The sequence below is a fragment of the Pararge aegeria genome, chromosome 5, assembly GCF_905163445.1.
Source record: "Pararge aegeria chromosome 5, ilParAegt1.1, whole genome shotgun sequence".
NCBI classification, from domain to species: domain Eukaryota; kingdom Metazoa; phylum Arthropoda; class Insecta; order Lepidoptera; family Nymphalidae; genus Pararge; species Pararge aegeria.
The window spans coordinates 7351638-7377369 of record NC_053184.1 but is presented as its reverse complement, the minus strand read 5'-3'; the positions used below and the strand labels follow the sequence as shown (position 1 = coordinate 7377369).

Sequence of the window (25732 nt, the reverse complement as noted above, 5' to 3'; positions counted from 1 at the left end):
AAAACCTTCGAACAATAATAAAATGTAAGTTTCCGAAGCATAAAATATATACGGATCTGTGCTTTGCTGTGTGTTGCACCGGCTCGCACCTGTAACTTTTCGGAGTTACGTGCGTTTAAAGCAATTATATAGCACTGGATTCAACGGTGAAGGAAAACATCGAGATAAAAAGTCTACCAACCCGTACTTGTCCAGCGTGGTTGACAGCCGGTATACCGTTCTTATTCTGATAAAAGACCTTTAGTGGGTCCGTAATGGGTTTATCTTGATGATGATAATATAAAAAATAAAACTACCGTTGTGCAAGCTGGATAGAAAACCAAATTGGTATGATCATAATTGATTAATTAATGCTAATCAATATTGCAGAGTAATTATTTATTAATAAAAACATGCTTTTCCTCCCCATTCATTCTAAACGTGTCTGAAATAAAATGATTTGCTAAAGATTATTTAATCAATAGATTAAAAAAAATTATAATTTAGAGCAATTACAAATTACTTTCTATGTTAATCGCTTGAATATATTTAAATTCATAATGTGGTGTTTATTATAAAGTTTACCTTATCAATTTACATGTTTATTCTTATTTCATTATTATTATTTATGCCATTGTCTATAAAAACGATTACTTATGTTAAATATCCTTTAGCTATGATTAAATATTAATTAAGCTAAATTTGCAAAAACTGAACTTAGTTTTAACTAGGTAACATTATATAACAAGTAATTTTCGGAAACATCCCTACTAATATTATATATGTCAATGTAAGTTTGTTTGTTACGCTTTCACGCAAAAACTACTAAACCGATCCTCATGAAACTTTGTACACATATTCTTGAAAGTGTCAGAAGTAATATAGGATACTTTTAATACCGACATTAAGCTCGGTTTCTTTGGGAGAGGGAATGAAAGTGTTTGACGATTTTAAACCATAACTCTGAAAAATTATAACCGATTTTAATAGTTATTTTTGTACTATAGAGGTTATATGTGTCAAAAAACAAAAAACGCAGACGAAGTCGTGGGCAACATCTAGTTAAAATATAAAAAAAATCATATCAACCCATTACCGGCCCACTACAGGGCACGGGTCTCCTTCCACAATAAGAATGGGTTAAGGCCGTAGTCCACCACGCTGGCCTAATGCGGATTCGTGTGTTTATATTTTACTACAAGTTAATTGCTCTTGACGGCAATCTCACCAGGTCATGATGCGATATAAAACAGTAGCCGGCTAACATGTTAGGAGTATAGCAGTCATATTAACCTAGTACCTACCCCTAATCGGCAGTGGCGTGCACTTCATACATGCACAAAAGCACTGCATACCCAAATTATTTTATATAACACGTAGTGGATTGGAATTTTTCCTTTTTATGCCATCTACCTGCTTTATGCATACCTTGGTCGAAAACCCTGTGCACGCCACTGCTAATCGGTTTATACGCGGTATCGTATCGAATTACAGAGAGGTGAGAATATCACGCCATCTTACTCTGGTTACTGTTAGTGTGATCTAATGTGAAGGTGACGTACAATCATGCGTGATTATTTCTATCGCTTTTTGCAATATTACTTAGGTACATACTATACTATATTTATGACTGTACTGCCTAAGTTATCTATCTATTATGAGGTCAAAAATAAATATATTCATAGGCCGACCCACAGAATAAGGTAAATACAGAACCCTGTACATAACTTATATTGAAGCGTCAAAAACCGCTCCCCTTTAGTACTGTTTCTCTAACAGGCAGTTTGTCACTTCATTTCATTTAGCATTAGACAGTAATTATTTTACCAATGTTCCATGAAATGGGGAAATAGGAAAAGTTTGTAAAATACCAACATTGCGCGGGTGTGAAGTGAAAAGTGCACTGTTTTCTCTATTTTTGGACACAATGCACTGCATGTAATAATGGCTGAATCCCTCATTTCTGTAAATTCTCCTTTCTCAGATAACAAAAAAATATATAGACATAGATTGACGTATAGCTTTCCAAGGCATTTAAAAAATTGTTCTTAATACTTTATTTTTAAACGAAACGTCAAGGCTACATTAAAAAGCTTGACACGTCTGAAATCCATCAAACTAATAGTAATTATAAAGAAAAGACGTTTCGAAATAGTTTAAGAATATATGAAGATAGAGAAACATTACCAAAGCTACAAAAAACCGGCTCCTATATACCTACTTACTCTTGTTTTACCCACATTTTTATACGCCGCGGAGACGTGTACTCTGCGACAAGTTGAAATGAAAAAGATCAATTCTTTAGAGATGTTGAGAGGATGAGATGCGTCTGGCGAGAAAACGAATCTAAATACGACTTGTTGTAAATGGCAGGATGGAGTGCGAAAGTTCGTGAAGCAAATAACGTCTACTCCAAGCAATTTATGAACACGACCTCCCAAGAGTGTAAGAACAAAATAGATAGTGGACATTGGAAATGTGACTTTTTATCGCAGAAAGACTGCACAGATTTTGACGGGGGTTTTTTCAGAAATTCGGCGCAGACGAAACCGCGGGTATCTGCTTGTATTAAAAAAATAGGTTAAGCCGCCACCCAACTGTGAAAGCAGTTGCCTAATCCACTTAACAGCTTGAGTTCTCAAATCCTATTTTAGTTCCAACAATCCATCGTGAATAAAGCTAAGAAATAAGAAATTAACGTGTACCGTGGGTTTAGCCTAACTTAAAGTAAGAAAGCTATGACGAAAAACAATTTATATAGGAAAACATTTTACTGTTTAAATGCTCAAAACAAATATCATAAAAAACACCTTTTATCAAAACAAGTAGGTAAAATTTACTTGTCAAATTTGATCACAGACTAACGCACTGGGACAGGAGAAAATAAATAAAACTTGTAAAAAAAAGTGTCAAAGCGGATATAAACGGTTTTACCGCATGTGAACGGTGTATTACGCAAGTTACCGGTTCTAACAGGTTATTTTGTAGTGATGTTATTTTAATGAGACGATGCATATCAAGATGCATATATTAACCGGTATTATGGGAGGCTTTGAAATCGCGTAGTATCAACATCGTCTGCGAATGCAATGGTACGAAACAAAAATTTGATAATATTCTAAGTGAGCTGTGAATGTTTCGCTTTTAAAATATTATATAAGACGGTGGATTTGGCGCAGTGGAAAGCGACTCTACATTCTGAGTCCAAGCCTGTGGGTTCGATTCCCACAAGTAGAAAATGTTTTTGTTATGAACATTCATGTTCTTCGGTGTTTGGATGTTTTTCTTTATATTTATTTTAAGTTATTATATACGACGTGTAAATGAAAACCGAAATAACATTTCAAAGGGTTTAGAGATATATTATTTACTGAGAATTATCTGTGAAACCGAAACACTTACAGTTTTTGAGTAAATAATTGCCATAGTTTTTACTGAAATAGATCAGATACACACACTAACATCACATGCAAAAGTAAAATCAAGTGACAGCTGTCACTTTATTAGGTACGCGTCGCGTAGCGTTGATACTATGCATGTGTTGCTCCATTATTGTCAATAGTTTTGTCATTAGTAAACCCTTACGTTTTAAATGATTTTGTATGGAAAAATAAATATATTTCTTTTGATTTAATATTTTTACAGGGTGACTTACGTAATTACGTTACAGTTTGTATACCTACTATTCAAAAAAATATTTATCAGCGTACTTTGGGGCTAGACGGCTATGTGTGTACTGTCCTTTCATCATTTTATTTATTTATCTAGGCAATGATGATTTTTAAATTTAAAAGTCGATAACAAACAGTATAATAAAAAAAAAACTTTTGATCCACTAGTTTTTCCTGAGATAAATCGGTATTTTTTTATCCGTCCATTTATTTATTCATTTACTAAAAATCTATTGTTTATCTAAATAACTATGCAAAATTTTCTAAAAATATGCCTTCTTAACTATCCGTAGTGGCGGCTTAGTGAGGTCACGAATGAATTTGGCAACAGCAAAAAGGTTATAGTCCAAAATTATATAAATAAAATTAAGTCTCACACACGTTCAAATCGCATTTTTCAGGTGTAAGTATGTGTGTATTACACATACTTACACCTGAAAATGCGATTCCAAGCCATTGCAATTAAATAGGGCTGCTATTTTTCGGTAATATAAAAAACTTTAATAATTATTTTCAACATCAACACATGCCGTGCCCTGTAGTGAGCTGGTAGCTCACTACAGGGCACGGTTCTCCTACCAGAATGAGGAGGGTTAAGGCCGTAGCCCACCACGATGGTTAATTGCAAATTGGTAGACTTCACACGCCCTTGAGGACATCATGGAGAAATATCCGGCATGCAGGTTTCCTCACGTCGTTTTCCTTCACCGTTAAAGCGAGTGTTTATGTGCATTTTTAATTTTGAATTGCTTAAATTAAAAATGCACATAAACACGAGAAGTTAAAGGTGCGTGCCGGGGATCAAACTTGTACCCCCGAAAGAACGCTGAAATCTGAGCTAACACTAGGCAGTTGAAACTTGCATACGATTTATAATGCAAAATTGGTTTTTTGCTGTAAATAGTCCCAGACACAATCCGTAAAATGCGTTAAGTGCAATTTGGCTAATATTTAAATTTGGGATATCTAAGTATATCATTAATTTTATCAATTTTAGGGTTCCGTCTTAAAATCATTAAAAAAAAAATCATGGTATAGGTAGTGGCGTGCATAGAGGGTATGCACAGGGTATGCAGATGGTATAAAATGAAGAAAATCTCCAGTACGAGTTATGAAAAACTTAAGGATAGGCATTGTAAGAGTAATAAAAATGCCTACCCTTAAGTATTATAACTCGTACTGGGGATTTTCTTCATTTTATATCATCGGCGTACCCTGTGCATACCCTCTATGCACGCCACTGGGTATAGGAACCTTAAGGATAGTAAAGACGAAGAATTTGTTTTTTTAAATCTCGCTAACGGTAGTTAGATTTTTCTAACTGAAAAATCGTGAGGAAGATAGACGATTTTGAAGGACCGAGCAAACGAATTAATAGAGCAGGCGGGTGTATTGACGCTATGGGTCGTGGTTCGGACGGCCGACTGGCGCAGTGAGCAGTGACCCTGCTAACTGAGTCAAAGACCGTGCGTTCGATTTCCACAACTGGGAAATGTTGGTGTGATACACACACACGATTGATTGATGTCGACAAGGCCGCTCTCACAAAATGGAAAAAAATTAAAGCGTGTAAACTGCAAAATCATGTTGAAAAAGAGCAATCTGCTCATCTGATCTTCTCGGTGGTATCTGCCTCCCAAACCGGTGGAAGAGTCACAACAAGAGCAACAAACAGACTGACTTGACGTTTCAAAAGTGCTTATTAGCGTACTTAAAATAAATGAATATTGAATTTTAGTTATTATTATTATTTTAACCACGGAACCAGCGCAATTATGACTCGTACTAGGCCGGTTTTTATGAGTCAAACAATGCACGTTCTCATAACCATACTTGTATTTTAACATAACTAGGTGAGCAGGTTATCAGCTCAAATGTCATTATAATATAGAAAATTTAGGTCACTTTCAAGAATAGCTTTGAAAGTGACCCCTAACCCTAACCATATCGTTCGTCTGCCACTTCACTTTTTAGTAGTAGTAGAGCTTTCTGTGACAGAGCTCGTTCGGGGAAGTACTGCTGAAGAATAATGCTGGTCTAAAAGACGTGGCTGCCGGTGTTATTTCGGGCAAATGAGGCTTAACCTACGCCTCAGATTGGTGGACACAGGGCGTCAGTTTGCAGGACGTGTTCTTTGCATACCGCGTGAAGAAGATTATGCCAAATTTAATGACAAACAACAATGCTTTATTAAACAAAACATTAGTAATCATAACGATCTCGCCTAAGGATCAAGCAGCAGAAATTGACACAAGAATAGGAAACGCATGGAAGAAATATTGGCCCCTTAAAGAAATAATGCGCACAAACAAAAAATAAAAAGAAAACTCTCCAACTCCTTTCCTCCGTCTTTCCTGTGTCGATTTACACATAATTATAATTTGTAATTATATAAGGCATAAGAGAAAGTTGATATAAACAATCCTCCTACTAGAAACGGACATAAATTAGTGATCGTGGCAATGGGCGGGGCACATAGCTAGATAGAACCGATGGACGTTGGGATTCCAAGGAATAGCGACCCCGCACTGGTAAACGCAGCGTTGGTCGGCCGGCCCCCATCGAGGTGGACAGACGCCTACACAAGTTATAGATACTGGATATTTTTAAATGGCTATTTGTATTTGATATGACGTCTGTCCGGTACTAGGCGCCACTTCCGGCGGTTGCAATTTGGAGAAGTTGCGATTTTGCTAACTTATATTTATTTTTAAGTTTAATGCCATTGTTATTATAAATAAAGAATGTTACACTTTTAAACCTTAGGTGTCCGCCACTTGGGGACTTCCCCCTATCTCTTATACGTTTCTAAGCGACTTCGTACCGGAACGCTAAATCGCGTAGCGGCACTTTTTTCACCGGGACCTTCTACTTAGAACCACGGCACTCACCCGCTGCGCCAGGGAGGTAGCTGAAGATCACGGTCGATGGTAAGGAACACAAAAGCAATCCCTTGAACCTGGTGCCAATCAGCGCAAGCGGAGCACGTGGTTGTAAATATCGCATAACGTGCGGCCATAACCTTGACAATACGATATGTATCGATTGACTACGTAAGCTGACACTCATCCCTGGTATTATTAGTTCGGTAATTATAATTATTTTCTAGTCCAAATTCCATTCACCCAAGTCTTAGAATAGGGCCAAGCTCATTTCTGCAGGGCTATTCTGTACCTAACTCAGTTGACACCAAATTTAGCTAGCCACTGTTGAAAGTTGCCATCGATTTCGTTATTGTATAAGTCAACAGAAATGAACTCGTTTTTTAACAGTGACTAGCTAAGTTCAGTGTTAACTGAAATACAAAATCGGCCTGTTGGTTATGATCACAAACACGAGACAATAATGCTTACAGCGCGTCAATCCACATTTAGACAGCGTTGTGAAATGAGACAGGAGACATATTTTGGCCAACATAGGCTAGTGATTATTAAATCGCATAAATTTTAAAATTAATAAACCCCCGACTTTCGATATCGTGTACATTAATATACTAGTCAAGCCGTTTTATTTGATACTCATATTGAGCGATATGTGAAAAGAAATATAAACCGCCACTTGCAGTGGCGGTCATCTGGGAACATTTTTCATCAAACATAGCCAAGAAAACTCCCGACTAATTCGCCTTTCAAACAAAAACAACACATGCAGACACAGCATTCACACACACATACACACACACACACAAACACACCACGTCATACTTATAAAACCCTGTCGTTTTTGCGTCAGAGTTTATAAAACACAATATATCTGAAATAATAACAAATGAATAAAATTATAGTCCTTAGTTTCTTATAAGTAAATATCCTACAAAACTGTGTACCTACGCAAAACTGCCTACCAAAACTACTACTTTCCCATGGACGCACAAAAGCACAAGGCCCTAAGGAAATGCATTAAGCGACATAAAGGTCTAACAAAATAAAAAAGGCTGTTGACATTCATCATCTTTTTAAATTTTATCACATAAGATTTTGTTTTGATGGCATTCAATCTTTTTTGATTACAGAACATCAGAAAGTTGTAAGGAAATATAAAAAGCACTAGATACAAAAAAGAAGTCTTTACGCCAAAGAGTGTATCTTCCAGACAAACTTCAAAAGTTTGTCAAAATGTGGTACCACCACACCCCAAATCTGCTATTACAATTATTTATCTGTGGTCCACCCTGGCGCAGATGTCTTCTATATAGGTCTCGTGTTCAATCCGGTAAAGGCAATTAAAAAATTATAACTTAATTTTCTCTTGTCTAGTGTGGTAGGACGCTTCCGTTTTAATTATTTTTTTTTAAACAAACCAGAGGAACACGAACTTTCCAAACACAAAAAGATTGTCGTATAGTTGAATCTCGAATAGTAATTTAAAAAAGCCGACAATTAGTAATACAGAGCTACCAATAACAAAATGAATAAATTACAAACTGCAACGTCATTAGTGCTAACATCTCGATGTTTTCGGCAATACGTCAGTGCAAGGGACGGTAGAATTCCTAGTAATAGTTAAAATTAATATCATTCCTGCCTTATCGACTATAGATGAAAATTGTATAAATTCACAAAAATCTTATTTTGCTAATTGATAAATGGAAAAGGTACCTAATCTTATCAAATTAGTGTATTATCATCGGTCCTCGATGACAATACTTAAAGTTCGTTCAAACTACAAAGTTTGAACGAAAAAAGGCCGTTTGAAGAAGGACAAATCAAGTCCAAAGGCGTCGAAACATACAAACAAACATACAGATGAAGCTGATATATATAAAAGCGTGTAAAAAGGGACGTGTAGGAAGGTACAAGTAAGACTAACGTCGGAAACGATAAATTAATGAAGTATATTCAAAATCTACTCTCATAATAATAGAAATCCATAAATGAGCATCTTATGTTCTTCTTAAGATGCATAAGCGAGAAGAAGCCAATAAGTAAGACTACTTGTTTATCACGGTACTATATGCTTAAAATTATTGTATTCACTTTTGCTGCAATAAAATTATAATGCACGTAATTAATCAATTAATTAATTATGAATATTTAAGAGCGACAGTGCATTAATTGCAATGTTTATTAAAGGCAAAGGTGAAAGAAGAGTAAAATAATCGCCAGAGGTCTTGACCACAAAATATAGTTTGTTGGGTGGTCTTAAATTCGAATCTATATTATATATGTCTATAAAAGAAATATTTACTACATATATCTTAAAGATATATGTAGTAAATATTTCTTTTATAGACATATATTAAGATTAAACAACTTGTCTACCTAGACAACATTAAAACCACAATAGTGAAGTGTTACGACTTAAATAAAATCTTCGTTGTTTCAAATCTAGCAAAAGCTACACGATTGGATGTAACGAAAAGAAAGGTTTTAAACAACACATATTCTTTTTCAAATAGGCCTATAGAGTTTTTATTGTTAAAAGATGGTAAACAATACATTCATTAACTTAAAACTAAATCCCACTCATCACCATCATCATTATCACTTCAACCGATTCACGTCCTCTTTATGACATAGGTATGTTGTAGGGAGTTCCGAAGCCCACGGTCCAGGGCCAGTTGTTTCCAGCGGCTCCCAGCGACGATGTCATCCGATCACCTCTTTGGAGGCAACCAACGATGCGTTTACCGGTGCCATTCTGGCACTTAGGGACCCCAACGTCCATCGTTTCTCCGAGCTATATGCTCCGCTTATTGCCACTTCAGCTTCGCAACACGTTGAGCTATTTCGGTAATTCTAGTTTTTCTAGTGATTTCTGGTTTGACCACGCAGAGATACTCCTAGCATAGATCGCCCGCTGAGTGATTTTGAGCCTTCTTATGAGGTTCATTATGCATTAGGCAACCACGTTTCAGAGGCGTAGCAAGACTCACTGTACGAAAACTTTGTTCTTCAGGGACTGGGTGATTAATGACGAAAATATGTCACGAAGTTTCCCTAACGCAGCCCATCCGAAATCTCACTAGTTTAAACTAATACTTAATGAGGATTTATTTTAATTCCAATGCAAGTGAGCCCTAGCCTGCAATCTAAATTTAGTAAGTGGTATGCAGTTTCAGCAGAACGCTCTATCGCTTGGAGTCACGTCTTTGCGGAGGCCGAAGCCTCCAGTCAAGGCCAGAGATAATTCAGATATTATAAATTACTTACTACAGAATCTCAGCTAGGGATAACACCCCTATCTTTTACGTCACCTCTGACCCAGGGAAGACGATAAAACAATGATTAACGGTAGGTACTTGTAGTCGTTTATAAAAGCTGAAATAATTAATTGATTGTTAAGGTTTTTAATCCCAGCAACTAGCCTTAAGGGTCTCAAACCTTGAGCTCAATACATATGGTGTCTTAAAATAAAACTGAACCAAAAATACTACTTAACAGTAAGAACGGCTGCAGGCAATCCAAAAATAAACCCAAAAACAAGTTCTGATTATATCCGTGGTTATGACACACAGGCCTACGCGATTCTCTAAAGGTTTTTTTTTTTAAATAATCGTAAGGTGAGAGAGCGGAACACCAAAACACGAAAAACAAAATTTTTCCTGCTTTAAAAAATTACATTTACGGAAATGATTACGTGTAATACCAATAAAATATTTTCTGGTATGGTCTTACTTTATCTTTATTTTTGCAAAAAATATTTGAACCACCTATATATAGGTATAATAAGATTAAAGCCGTAAACAAATATAGACATACTTAAAACAATATTAATAAATACACAAAATAAATATCCCGTGTCACAGCTAATTTTGTGATGCTTTAGTGTAATTTTACTCCTAGTGTCAAGGTCATCTTTTGCTTATGTTATTTTAAGTCTACTATTGTATTTTTTTTATTTTTACACGCGATAAAGTTGTTGAATTAAAATAAATAAAAATATAACAAATACCACAATAATATAAGCCCAGAAACACAAGATTTGTATTTTTAGATTAATAATAATTTAAATATATGTATATTGTAAAAAATATTAAAGTAAATTTAATACCTAATAATACGGACAAAGTATATATTTTCGCAAAAGAATCTTCTTTTTCTCTTGGTAACGATTATATTATGTAAAACTAATGCAATAAATTTTAATAATAAAAACTAGCGGCCATGTGGTTTCAACTTCGCCACACAAAAAAATCAATAGTTCTCTTACAATATTCCCGCGGTAGACGTGACAACGGGATACTTGCACAAAGCAAACTTTTTCTTATTTTATTCCACTACTAGTTAGACCTTGTCGGCAATCTCACCAGCTCGTAAACCATGATGTTTAAGACGAGAACGGTCTAACCTGGTAGGGATATGGCAGTTATATTAAACCCATACCATCAATCGGTTTCAAGGCGAGGTCGTACCGGAATGCTTAATCGCTTACAGCCCGCCTTTGTCGGTAGAGTGGTAACTAGCCACCGCAGAAGCCTCCCACCAAACAACTGATTAATATGATTTGATTGTACATTTTAAGTACTTACAAAATAAGATGCTAGGACTGAACATACGAATTGTTTAACAATGCGATTTCGATTCTACCTTTTTGTGAGTGATAGGAGATGAGATGATGGATATCAAATCATCTTTCAAACTTTGAAAGCTATTCGGGCACCCATCCATTTGCTGACTTGGGCCACCATTGCGTACCAAAAGTCATGCATTAGCCACAGGGCACAGCTAGTTATTTAAATAAAATTAAATGTCATGTTATTTCCATTTCATTCAATTCCAATGATTAAAATAAGATAACGATGTTTTAATTTTCATAAAACCCTAACTTCTAAACTAACCTAACTAGTTTGTCGACTTAACAAACGAAAAACTGAGACGATACGTTTTGCAAGAAATAAGGTTTATATTTTAAAAAAACCTATAAACTTTCATACCATCATTGTTTTCTGAGTTCAAGTTTTCAATTAAGGCTCTTTAAAACTTTTACCGAAATTTAAAACTTTGGCATATAGTCCCGACCCCCATCTCACCCTCAACCAATCTTTGCCGGTCGTCCGTTCAGTGTCATAGGCCAATGCTGTCAAAAAAAAATTTTTAGGACTGTACTTTGACGAATAAATCCAAACATGTTATTTGATATCTAAAGATGAAAATTGATATTGAAATATCATATCACATGCGTGTCAGAAGGTTTTTTACATAGGCAGTGTATTTAATAATTTTTATCTACCGAATTGTTTATAATATATATCAATGATGTTATAATAATATACTTAAATAATAAACTAAAATAGTTTAAGAAAATACATAAGTGTTAAAGTAAAACACATGATACTCTATCACATTCTTCGCAATTTCTGAGCGGTACGAGATTTAAACATTTTATAAAATAACGTCAAACGAGGTAATTCTCAAGTCAAAACGTACCCTTGAATAAAATTATACGGAATTTTGTTTATTTTTTGTTATTCCTGATAAAATATACTATAAAAAAGTAAGTAGTTAGTTTTAAAAATTAAACAAAGTTATCCTCAAAATCGGAGGATTGTTCATTATTGTCTCCAGAATAGCTAAGTGATTAAAAAAATATATATTTCTTCATAGCAAAAAAGATGACCCACCAAGCGTAGCTATAGCCTGTAATATCACCAGCAATCAAGCCCTCCAGACCGGAACACAGCATTAAAACAATGCTGCTTAGCGGCAGAAATAAGAATGGTGTTATTACTTCCTCTGGTGTTATTTACAGGATAGGTGGGCCATGTGCTTGGACCGTGCATTCTTACTTTAAAAAAGTGGGTATTTTTATGTACATAAAACGCACCTCTAACTTTTCTCAGTTCTGGTAATTAAAATATCACTTGCTTCAACGGTGTAGGAAAACATCGTGAGGAAATGCATTCCTGAGATTTCTACATAACGTTCTCAAAGGTGTGTGGAGTCCACCAATCCGCACTGGTGGATTACGGCCTGAAACCCTTTTCAATGTGGGCCCGATAAAAGGTTGATACCTATGATGATGATAGTAAATATAATACATTGTTGAATATATGACAAGGTTGCTTGGAAGCATCCGGCTGACATACTTGACGTTTCAAAAGTGCTTATATTAGGCCTACTTGAAATAAATGAATTTTGAATTTTGAATGTTTATACCTAAGTATGTATTTTATATTTATTATTCATTAATATTATTGCATTGTGCTAGTGCATTTTGCATATTAGGTAATAAATCAGTTTCCAATTGAATTTAGAGAACATGCAGACGATAATAACATTCTAGACGCAATTAATGTAAATTTATTAAATAATAATGTTTCTTATCTGAACATGATATTGCTCGTCATAAATTATTGCATAATAATTTGTTTACGTATGGTAGTATATTAGCTGGAAGTAACCTGTGTTTAAAAACGTTAATTATACTTAATCACCAAAATAGTTTCCTACTCATATTCAATTATATTTTCATCAGTCACCGACAACTTTTTACATCCTCAAAATATCAAGGTACAAAAATTAATATTGCTGTAAAATTATGACTTGTGCTGTGTACTTCAAAACTTTTAATAATCTACGCAGTTCTTGACACCGACAGCGAGCGTTATTCTTGGCCATATTTCCGACTAAATTTATAATATTTCATCCGTTCTACACGATTCAGTTCTCGATAAAAAAAAATACTAAAAGTAACCTCTAAAAGAAATTTGAAGTACGTTTTAGATATCTTCTAATTACTTTTTGGGTTTATTTATTGTTGGGGTATTTTTTTTTAATTAAGTACTTATTCACACTGATATCTGAGATATATCCAGCAAGTTTATACGTAAAAACATTTTACTGTGAATATAAAATATCAGTGTATCAACTCGACGACTCATAGAAATTACCAAAAAATGTGAAATGTGCCGTGTGGTGCCGACAGATCACTGCGACTAAGGAAATATAACGGAGGACGGGCTTCAGCATCCTCTGTGTTACTACTACAATCTATTGCGATCAACCCCTGTGCCCAGCGTGGTGATAATGGGGAAACCCTACCTTTGAGAGAGGTCTTTAGCCCAGTAGTTAATTATAGGGTATTGATGTTGATGATACTGAAAGCGAATACTGTCGTGTCACGCTCTGAAGACTATTTCATAAATGTTTACAGGTCTAAATAACAAATTGTGATATCCTTTTGCAGGGGATAGAAATAGTATGACACGGACAGCATTACTTTTAGATCAGTTAATATTATTTAATTACTGTTAGTATACTCTATTTTTTCTAACTTATCTAATGTAAACAATCTTTTCATTATTTTTAGTGTAAAGTATTTAAAATTAGAAGGAAAACAATTTTATGTAGAAATAATTTACTATAATAAATAAATAATAAATATTAGTTTTAATAAAATGAAAAAGTGCTATTATTAATGTATTGTATGTATTCTTTTATTATTTTTCAATGTTGAAACGATTATTACCCTTAAAATTAACTAAAAGATTGTTTACATAATAAGACATGAAAAAAATGGAGTGTACCCAAGCCCCATTTCTTATGGTCTTTGATTTTGCTACCCATTTTTAACATAATTTTCATAGCAATTGTTAAGAATGAATTATACTTTATTATCCACAGCATATTAACGATCCACTGCTGGGAACAGGCCTCCTCTCTCGTTGGAAAGACAGTTTTCGAGCATAGACCCACAACGCTGTTCCAATGAGGATTGGTGGGCAATGAAACTTATTGTCTGAAAATTATATTACTTCAATATAGTATATAATCCCAGTGAAAGGTATATTATAAGGTACTCGTATTTTAGAGGTCGTCGTGCTTAACTCAAATACTGAATGAAAAAAATTGACAGTCGAACAATAGATTGTAACATAATTATTTTTTTGTATCTGTATAAAATCATATTAAATTTATTTTTTATCATTGATGTAATATTCAGGGTCTATGATAGTTTCATCATCATCATCATATCAACCCATTAAAAGGCCCGCTTCAGGGCATGAGTCTCCTCCCACAATGAGAAGGAATTAAGGCCGTAGTCCACTACGCTGGCTCAGTGCGGATTGTGGGACTAATGACATGATGAATTTGAATGATCTGATATCTGTTAAATTACCTCATTTCTATTCTGGAGTACGTACAGAAATTAATGGTGTTCAAACCCGTGCATCGGAGAGCACGTTAAACTTTCGATTCCGATTATTGTCACTGACATTTAATAGTAATGGGTAAAGCCCAACGCCCATTGGAGCAGAGCATTAGGACGTAAATAGGTTGCTTTATAATGATGATAAAAGTAAACAGAAATAAGTACTCACGAAAGTAAATCCAACGCCAATACAAACAGCGTAACCCCAACCCCCATCGGGAGGTAGAAGAGCTTTCTTGTTATCCTTCAGATTGTTTGCTTCTAAGTGTGCATACGCTTCGTCCATTTTAATACAAAATATTATTTCGTAAAAAAACACAACACTGAATTATATCAGAGATATAAATGAAAAAATAAACATATATTACTATTCTAATATTATTAAATTCAATGGCTGACTACGATCATTTCTTTGTATTTTTTACTGTGCTAACTTTAAATAATATTGAGTTGATAGTTCGATAAAATTTCACAATTATTAATTTTTATAGGCAGGTTGCATATCGATTTATTGTTCTCTTGAGGACAACGCTCGCCACTTAGAGTCGGACCGCGTCTGCATTTACGATATTCTTTAGGCGGAATAAGGCTGCGATTCATTGGACCTAATAAATACGTCATTCAACCCTGGCTCTTCAATTCTTATTCCCGATACCTATTACTTATGCCGGATTAACGATGCTCTCTTTATTCGAAGATAATGATGCAAGCCGCAATTAATTTATTATTACAAATGGATTAAAGTAATTTACCTTAATTATAACAGTTTTAATAAATTGATTTAAATTATCATACCTATTAATACCCATGGGCACTGATCAGAATATATGGTCAGGTTTTACATAATTTGAGATTTGCAGGATGGTTGTACATGGATCGTTACTATCGGCATGGACTTGTGGATCGTTATAGGCAAAGATAATCTGCCCATTCAATGAAGACCTACAAGTGTCAAATAGTTGAAAAAAAAATAACAAGGTCCTGAATTTAATAACTGGCTGAGGAGTGGGAGGCTCATATTTCTGGAACACAGGTTTGTGACTGTCGGGATAGTGGAGGTTAATAGTTAGGTACATCTGGAATCGGGGATCGTCCAGGTATAAGACTGGCAGAAAAGATAAAGCAGGTCGTAGGGGCCGGGCAGGCTGGTAGTGCTCCCAGTACCTATGGAGGATTTGTTGGTGATAGAAACGGGACGACTTTGGAGGATGGTTGGCATGATATTGTTTCGCCATGCCTCTAACGTTAAAACGGGCATGTGGTGCCCTAGGTGGGCGAAAATCCGCCGCCGGCGGAGTCGCGGATGTATGCCCGTGGCTACATGATTAGGAACAGCGGGCGGCGGTTTTGATCAGCTAGAGTCTGACATCCTGACATGGATACGGCGTCACCCCGTGGCGCGCGGGCTATTTTACTTGTTTTTCCCCTCTATAAGCACTAGACCAATTGACAATAATGTTTCGGTAATGTGCGGGGCAGAGGTCGGAGAAAAGTGTGCTAGACCCCGCTCCGCAAACGCAGCGTAGGTAGTCGGTTTTACCAAGTGACCGATGAAATATGTTGATAAAAAAAGAATGAATTAAGCTTTAGTAAAATATGTCAATAATTCTTCTTTATTAATTCAAAATAATTAATAAAGACTGAAAAACATTAATTTCTGAAGATTTTTTTTATGAACAAATAACATGTGTAGAAAAATAAAACTAAATAAATTCTAATACATCTTCGAAACCACCGCAGCGAGGCACAGTGCCTAAGATGCTGGCAGCATTACTTACCACTTTGAAAGTGCTTACATAACTGCCAGCTCTAGAATCACCGGTAGACTCGTTAACCCTTTTTGACAATTCTTTAAAACGAGCTCCAGTCCCCGGCCCCCACGGTACCAAAGTCTCTCCTCCAAAAGGCACTCAAAAGAAACTGTTGCTGTAAATAAATTTTTAGCACAAAAAAATGCGACCTTATTAATCTAGGAGGATTCTATTATATTTTTAAGTTTAATTTCGAAAAAACAAAAACATATGGTGCGATTTTAATTGATGTGATGCTATTAATGCTATTATTATTGGCTTAAAATTTGGTATGGTTAAAAATAAGGTTCGTTAAACTTGATTGCACGAAACTTAAAAATATTTTTATTTGCTTAACAAAAATAGCTAAAACTGACTATTGAAACTTTTAAATGTATCTAATAACGTTGGGTTTAACATATAAATAAAATATATACATAAATATACTACGACAATACACACTGCCATGTAGCCCCAAAGTAAGCGTACTTATAATATACAAATAAACACTCAGACACTGAAAAACCTTAATGTTCATTACACAAATATTTTCCAATTATGGGACTCGAACCCATCGCCTTGACTCAGAAAGCAGGGTCTCTGCCCACTGAGCTAATCAGCCGCGAAAGGACTTCCTTTAGAATTCTCATAACATTTTTTCTTTTCTTGAACACAGTATAAAATTGACTAGCTGTTGCCCGCGATTTTTGTCGAATTTATTACAGTTTTTCTTCAAGTCCTGTGTACTGCTTGTCGAACTGCGATAAAAAAGAGCCTATATTACTTTTAGTCCTTTCACCTAAGTCCATGCCAAAAATCAAGTTGATTTGTTCACTAGTTAATGCATAAAGGAAGGTCACACGAACAAACAAATAAACAGCACACACTTTCGCATTTATAATTTTAGTAAGGATTGCCAAAACACAGTTCCCCTCCTATTATCTCCGAAGGTTGCGAAGTGAAAAATCCGAAATATCGTTGGTAGATGTTGGTATAAATATAATTGGATTTTTCTTTAACATACAAATCAGCAATCATTCTTTTACCAACAAACATAGGTATAGAGTTCGATGTTTTAAATCTGACAACGTGTTGAATAGTTTAATTATTTATCCAATATATAACTATTTTTACGTTTCTTTACCAGGTACAGAACCAACGGTGGCCGTCAAGTGCGAGACGAACGACTCGCACTTGACTGTTTTAATTGATTATGTTAATCAAAACTTTTATTCATTTAGAAAAAGTAGGTAGGTACTCAGTGTATGACTGTTCAATTTACCTTTTTGATCTTACGAAATTTAAAAAAATGTTATGTAATCTTATGAAATCCTATAAGTTTATAATATTACTAGCGGACCCTCGCGACTTCGTCCGCATATATCCCTTCTCACAAACTTTCGCATTTATAACATTAAAAGGTTGGTACGCATGCATTCGATCGTTGTCCCATATTCCTTGCGACTTGCTGTTTTTTGTGAAGAGCTATGTCCTTTATCTCCAAAAATATTTATCAGATCTTCACTAACATTAGACAATACATGCTTCATAGTATACACTTTCAAAAAAAGAATTATTGAAATCGGTTCAAATTTAACGGAGCTATTAAGTAAAATTGATAAAAAATTTCATCTAGTTTCCCGGAGGAAACTTATGATAAAAGGTATCCTATATGATGACCCGGAATATCAGCTACCACTATACCAAATTTTATTTAAATCCGTTCAGTAGTTTTCACGTGATGCCCGGACAGACAGACAGACAGACTTTGGATTCAGTATCGATTATAAAGCATCCCACGTCAAAAGTCTCAAAATATATTAAATGTACAGAAATCTTCCAGTTACAGTTTTATTATAAGTATAGATAGTCTTGTAGACTTCTTTTTATAAATTATTAATAAGTGGTAGTATTTAGTCTGCACAGTGCCACAAAAACAATACAACTTGTCTTATACCCACCAACTCCTGTAGGTTAGCATGCGTATATACCTACCACGAGATAATTATCTCTAACCATTACTCGTATTTCTATATCGACGGCCGACTGGCGCAGTGGGCAGTGACCCTGCTTTCTGAGTCCAAGGCCGTGGGTTCGATTCCCACAACGGGAAATTTTTTGTGTGATGAACATGAATGTTTTTCAGTGTCTGGGTGTTTATTTGTATATTATAAGTATGTATGTATAGATAGGTACTTATTATTCATAAAAATATTCATCAGACAACTTAGTACCCACACACAAGCTACGCTTAGGTACTTTAGGGCTAGATGGCGATGTGTGTATTGTCGTATTATGTTTATTTATTATTATTATTTATTCTTTAGCGATGATGAGATAATGGGTCGACATAATTTTCTCGTTGTGCGCATTCTAGCCCTACTGCACAAAGCCAGCTTGTACGTATTCGATATTAGTATTATCTCGATTCTAGCAGCATTATTTCAAAATGTCAGCCGAAAAAATATTGGATACCTATTTCTTAACGATTGTTTAGGCGTCATAAAAAAATGATGTCCGGTACATTATTATCTTTAGTAGGTACGTAGAGCTTTATTACACAAAGCAAGTGGAAAATAACCATAATATACTTATACACAAACCACTCAATCCAATTGTATCCAGTCCTGTTCATTAATGTAACTCGACAGTCACAGATTAAAGTAGGTAGTTTCAAACCTACGGAGTTAAATAGTGAGTTACTTCCCTGGTAACCGTAGGTGTACCTAACCACTTCAAGGGCATATACCTACGTAAGATACACCGTACACGCACTTACATTTCAATAGATATCGAAAATGAAAAATGTTTTCACATTAGCGACCGCATCAAGACTTCTCTGAAGTGACATCCGCTTTTAAAGGTTTTTTTAATCAAAAAAATTGTTATACTTAAAAAACTAAAAGAAATAAAAATAAATTGGAATAAAATATATTTATTTTAGATAAAAAAATCTGTTCCTTTTTGGAAGAAAAGCTCAACTATAAAAAAAATTCAATCTTTTTAGTGGGTAGGTTTGCAATCGTTTTCGTCTATAATATCTAAGTTATTATAGACGAATGTCAACTGGTCATAACCTTCTACAAAATATTGCTTTTCCCGAAGCCGTTGCGTTATTCTTGAGGAGTTGTACCGGCCCTTCACCGTCAGCTTGTTTATTGTGACGAGCCTACATTGCGTACCTACTATATACCGTAATCGAAGCGCAACCGTGGCGATCCGTGGTCCTCATCAACAGTTTCACTTGACCAAATGGTGCGTTTCAATAGTAAATTCTCAAGTTACTTTAAAAATACTCAAATCGTATTTTTCATCCCTATAATATTTGAAAAGATCCCTCAATTTTTCCAGACTTGATGATGGATGGTGGTCCCACCACATAAATAAAAAGTTCTGAGCTTAAAAAAAAAGTATTAGACAAAATATGAGTGTAGATCTCTAAAAAAAACTTAGATTATAGCGAAAGCTGTTAACATCCTTCGGTTAAATTTACGATGAAGATGAACAGTAGGTGCTGCTCAAGTAGGGAATTATCAGACCTAGTTCATCCCATCAGATTCTATTCCTGTGAAAAAAGCATTCGCTTACTAAGTAATATTATTCAGTGGTATATTACTATTTACCTACGAATGGTGGTTTATGCTTTCACGAGGTTAATTCAAGTGGCCACTCATCCGCAAATGGCAATGAAACCAATGAAAATAAGTTAATCCGCTTAAATAAGTCTGAAAGTGGCAACAGCCGATGTCGAGGATAAAGAAATTGTCTATTGACCTATTTGGTTCACTTTCGTTCCAAAGATATAATAGCAAAATACTTAAGTACTACGTACTCAGTGTAAATATATAATAGTATTATATTCAATCAATGGTGTGAATGGTATACCCTAAAATTAGTCTAAAATCGGTACTGAGAGAGTTTTTGTTACCCTTTTTTTCGGTAGTTATAATGTTTATGAGGCCCGTGTTATGACGATGAAAGCCTCAGGTGGGTATTTCGAATGGTAGTAACTTTTGGTGGCGCAGTGGTAAGCGCTAAGGTCTGATAAGTAGCAGGTCCCAGGTTCTATAGTAAAAAATGCCCACCGCCGAGGCAATTTGGGAACATAATTTTTTTAAATTTTTTCTGGTTATGTCTGGTGACCACCCTGCCGACAACTATATACGATGCGGCGTAGAAACCACGTACCTAAACTTTAGTCAACTAGTCTGTTAAAAATTATGATGAATGTTCCCTGATGAACAGTTAAGAGTAATTGAATCATGTAGAAGGTATTTTTAATAAGGGGATGATGAAAATGAAACAATAAAATAAGTAGGTAACCAATAAGTACTTTAATAGTTTAAGTCATTTTTTTTTATACAAAAAATCTAGCTACTTTCACAGGAAGTACCGTTTATATTAGTATTTTAAAACAGTCATAAAATACCGAACATATTTTGTGTTCAAATTAAATTAGATATCACCGGTGTTTCATTACAATTACAATAAAACCAATATGTAAAAACGAATGGAACAGTCCATAGCGAATTTCTAATAATTAAACTTTTTTCAACTTGAACTTTTTTAACAATTGCTAAACTATTCGTATTGTATGGATGCGACGCGAACGTGAATGGACATCCTATCGGATAAGTTACAGAATTCAACAGCTGCTCGCAGGAAGACAGTAAGAGGAGAGCGCCAAGACTTTCTATAAAAAAAATTAAAAATTCTATAGACCTGCGTGTTTCAATGACAGCGCTCGGGTTGGAAACTATGGAGGTACGAAGTTCACTGGGGTATCTAGACATGAAATAAAATAATTCCATTGGTTTTCAATGGTAATTTTTGACGGCAAGGAAAAATATACGAGCAATTTGCTGGCTTGAAAATAGGATCGTATCACCATAGCCCTAAGTGAAATATTGTATCAATATCGACAGTCCGATTCGTGAATTGTAGCCGGAGTGTGAGATTTCCTACCTACGTTACAATACTAGAGAAGCGCTATCTAGTTTACATCACTGGGAAACAGTATTGTCGCAAGATGGCGCTCATAAGCAGAAGATACAATACAAATTACGTATTTTCATCATTACATCATTAACTTTCACGGAATCGAATAAGGAAGCATAGGCCACAGAACATTCAGAAGCCATGTACACGACTAATATTGCAGCATCAAAAACACTTTAAGTGTTTCTCGAACAGGCGGTTAGTCTCTTCATTCCATTTAGAAATTGACAGTAATTATTTTACGTCTAAAGTGTCCCCATTTACCATAAATTGGGGAAAATGGGTAAAGTTTGTGAGCTAGCAACATTCCGCGGGGTTGGTGGGGTTAGCGCGGGGCGTTTTCACGTTTTTTGAATACAATGCAGATGATTGAAAGATGTTCTTAATTCTGAGGCATAGGGAGAAAATATCAATCAAACTTGGCACTCAGGTAAGGTATATAGAAGACTGATCTGTCTTTCAGCTTTCATGGCTGCTGGCCCATGTCGAAAGGTGGGCGTTGGCTTTTTAACATCCAGCCCGTACTGTTTACCCGCAGTGGACATTAGTGCGTACCGATTCGGTATTGTATAGAAAGTAAAAAGTAAACTGTCCAACTTGTACCGCAAACTGTTTGAGCGGTCGAGTAGTTATATCGAAACACCGTCACGTCAAGGTAAAACGGACCTAACACTTATTACTTTAAAACCCTTGTTCTTCAAAACTACTACTGGAGAAACAAAACTTTTTACTCTAACTCATTACAAAATGTAAGACTTTAAACAGAGGACAATAAGGTGCGTTACAGTATTTCGATAAAGGAAACACTCTTTAATTGCGCGACACCAAATCTCATACTCATAAGGGCGAGCTTTACGTAAGGACCAGACTTCCGAGACAAACTTATGTAGAACAAACTAGACAACTTATGTATTAAAATAAGATCGTCTCGTCCAAAATATTAAGTATGTTAACTAAATTGACAGGTCTAAAATAATGCTCTCCTTCTTTACAGGGGACATTGTGAAAAAGATGGCTCTGCACTACTTTCAAACCTGACAGTTTAGTTTAAAAGATGTACAGCAGAATTGGAAGCTAAATCGCGGTTTGGAACCAAGATTTGCCCGTTTCCGCTGCTTTTCATACCATTCATAATTTCAAGTAAAAACTATACAAAAAGGTTAAAATTTTAAGCATTTTATTAATAGTCAACAATGTCAGTTCATGTGCAACTCTTTGCAATTCTTTATAAAATATAAATACATTTTAAGTGAATTTTGATGATAATTCTGCTGTTACACTAATCTCGAAATTGACATGTCTGAAAATAATACTATTTACAATTACACGGAGTTTTAATAATAAAAAAAGATATCATTACGTTTTAGTAGTAGTAGCTTTAGTAGCCGGCAAAGTTCTACAACCATACTTATTTCTGCCGCCAAGCAGCACATGACGCTTAACAGCTACGCCTAAGGTTGATGAAGACAGAGCGGGCACTTTGTAGGAGTGTTCTTAACATGCCCTACATAATGTTGCTCTGTTTAAAGGCGATAATTTATCATTTACCGTTGGGGCATCTCCTTAGCCCGCCAATAATTAATAAAAAAAAAAAAATGATCAGTCAATTTAGTTCAGAGATTTGTGTGCAACAGAATTTGCACGATAGTTCGAGCTCATTTGGTAGTACAATTATGGTTTAACTAGATTGGCAGGCTTAGACCTGGCAATTTTGTTCAATTTATAAATATGCCTTAACCGAAAGAGCGATAGATGTTTTTACAACTGTCCCACGTCATTAGGTAGGGAAATATAATAGAACTACAATTCAATTTATTGTATATGTGTCTATTTTGAATAATGGGCGTCAATAAATTACGTGAGGTGATTTTTTAAAGTTTCTGTCCCTCCCTACCGATGTCGTGTGATTTTATTCAACCCCCTCCCCCACGTGAGATTGGGGAACGCGTTGGATTGTTATTGTCAAAAGACCAATGGACCAAAATAGTATATATTTTTGTTGTTTCAATCAGGAAAAAATTGCGTGATATTTGCGGAGACCCCCTCTCCAACGTAAGATTAGATGAGATTTTACTCGACCCCCTTCCCCCTAATCGTCTCACGTATTTTATGAACGCCCCCAATGTTAACTTAATAAGAATCTATTTTAGTTTGTGAATTAACAATTTGCAAAAATGAAAGAATACTTTACATATGTATCACATTTATTTTGTCTGTTTTTTTGGCACACTTTTTCAAAGAGCCTATTAATTTAACGTATACTGTCTAACCATAATACAATATTTTATAAATATATATTTATCTACATAGATATCTTCAATACATGATTTTTGATTGGAAATTATTTACATTATAGTTGGCACACAAGTTTCATTAATTGATTGCGTAGTTTTGAATTATGATGCGTAAAATTAGCACGACTAATATTACTACGCTAAAATTGCATTTGATAATTATTCATTTAATCCTAAGTACAATAATTCCTCTATCAAAAGTTAGTAAGTATATTATTTGGTCATCACAATATCATAGAGGCCGCGCTAAAAAGCTTAAACAAATGTTTGGAAGACATTAACAGTAACAAAAAAAAATATTTAAAATCAAAAACCTAATAAGTAATAAATGTCTTTTAAAATTGACCCATGTTGAATTCACGCTGTTATAAATGTTATGTAATACAACGACTATTTGTAACATTGTTTTATAAGAGAATTTTAACATTACAAGCAAGTTAAAACTGCCAGAAATTGATTTTCTCTTTTCTTACTCTTTAATTGAAATGTAGTGAGTTTAGAGACTATAATATATTTGGAAGAGTTATGATATTTGGGAACCTTGATTCACTAGGATACCATGGCATGTCTATGTAGCCCACATAGTCAGCAAATTTTGCGAGAGTATAAATAAAATATATGTTTTATCACTGGAGAGTCATTAAAACTGTTATAAATATCTTGCTTTTGACGGGGCATTGTATGGCATCTACCCATAAATATATAAACGATTTGCTCTTAAAAATATTTCTAGATTTTCAAACTTATTACAGCTACATTCAAAGTCTATTGAAAAAATATAATTTGTTTATGAACTTTGTCGGCTGTTTATATCCAAGAAACAAGACTCTATAGTGTGTAAGTGATTACAAATAAAAATTATGGAGACAATTTTCTATATTTATCTACAATTTGTAGGATTTTTCTCACAGCTACAACCTGTCGGGATTCGAAAAACAATGATCATATTGTCATGAATGTTGTCGCAACAACAATGATCAGATTACTTTTCAAGACCGTAAAAGAACTAACAGTTTATAATCAAATGGAAACGTATAAAAATGTCGTTTTAGTCAACAAAATAGTCATGAAAGAAAAAAATTACCTATGCTTTTATAAGCATAACAAAACTCGTTTTAAACCATAAGCACACCATACATTTTAAACATTGTCTTTGTCATTTTGTCCATAAATGAATTTGAGATGCACTCAAATTCTACCTGTATTCAGCGATAAGTCGACATGGCAACCGGGGTGAGATGAGGCGGGGCTTGTAGCGCATCATTCCGGCCACTTCTCACCATCGTATACCCGCACCTTTTTAATCTCAGCGCTGCACAAATTTACGTTAGACGCGATTATCAATAACAAGCTGTCCTGCTCCCCCGTTAATAACACGGACGAAGACAATAAGTTCCCACAGAATAAACAGGAGGAATCTGAATCCCAGCGCGCACCTTTAACTTCTCTAAGTTGAGTGCGTTTTTATTTTTTAAATGCCATGTCGACCTGTCACGTATTTCTAGTACAGTCCAAACAATCTTACTTGGCTGGACTGGAGTTGGCTCTACGATACGGTGGCGTACCAACCGTCTGGCCAACTTAGATCGCAGATACCGTACTTATTAATAAACATTTCACACTGATCGCATATTAAAGCAGTGCCAAAACATCATTGGCAAAAATGTTTCTAGTAAAGTTCCAGTTTTCTGCTGAACATGTGACACATTACATGCGGCTCGTCTCGAACGATCTAAAATTTGCGATTTACAGAAAAAAATGGATCAATTTTCTAAATAAATTGTCAAATGTTCCGATTATTATTTATATAACCGGATACAAATGTAAGAATACATTATAAAAAATGAAAGAAAAACAAAAAACATATATAAACAGTTCTGCGAAGTCGCATATATAATTGTTTTAT

At 34.9% G+C, this 25732-nt stretch overlaps 1 protein-coding gene across 1 annotated transcript in view; it reads right to left on the bottom strand.

The window, feature by feature from the left end:
* LOC120624030 (monocarboxylate transporter 7-like) overlaps positions 1-15077 on the bottom strand; it is a 28053-nt gene extending 12976 nt beyond the window's left edge. The window contains exon 1 of the mRNA XM_039890339.1: positions 14914-15077. Coding sequence (XP_039746273.1) covers positions 14914-15030 — 117 coding nt within the window. The 5' untranslated portion in view covers positions 15031-15077. The remainder of the gene's footprint in view (positions 1-14913) is intronic.
* Positions 15078-25732: the final 10655 nt, after the last annotated feature.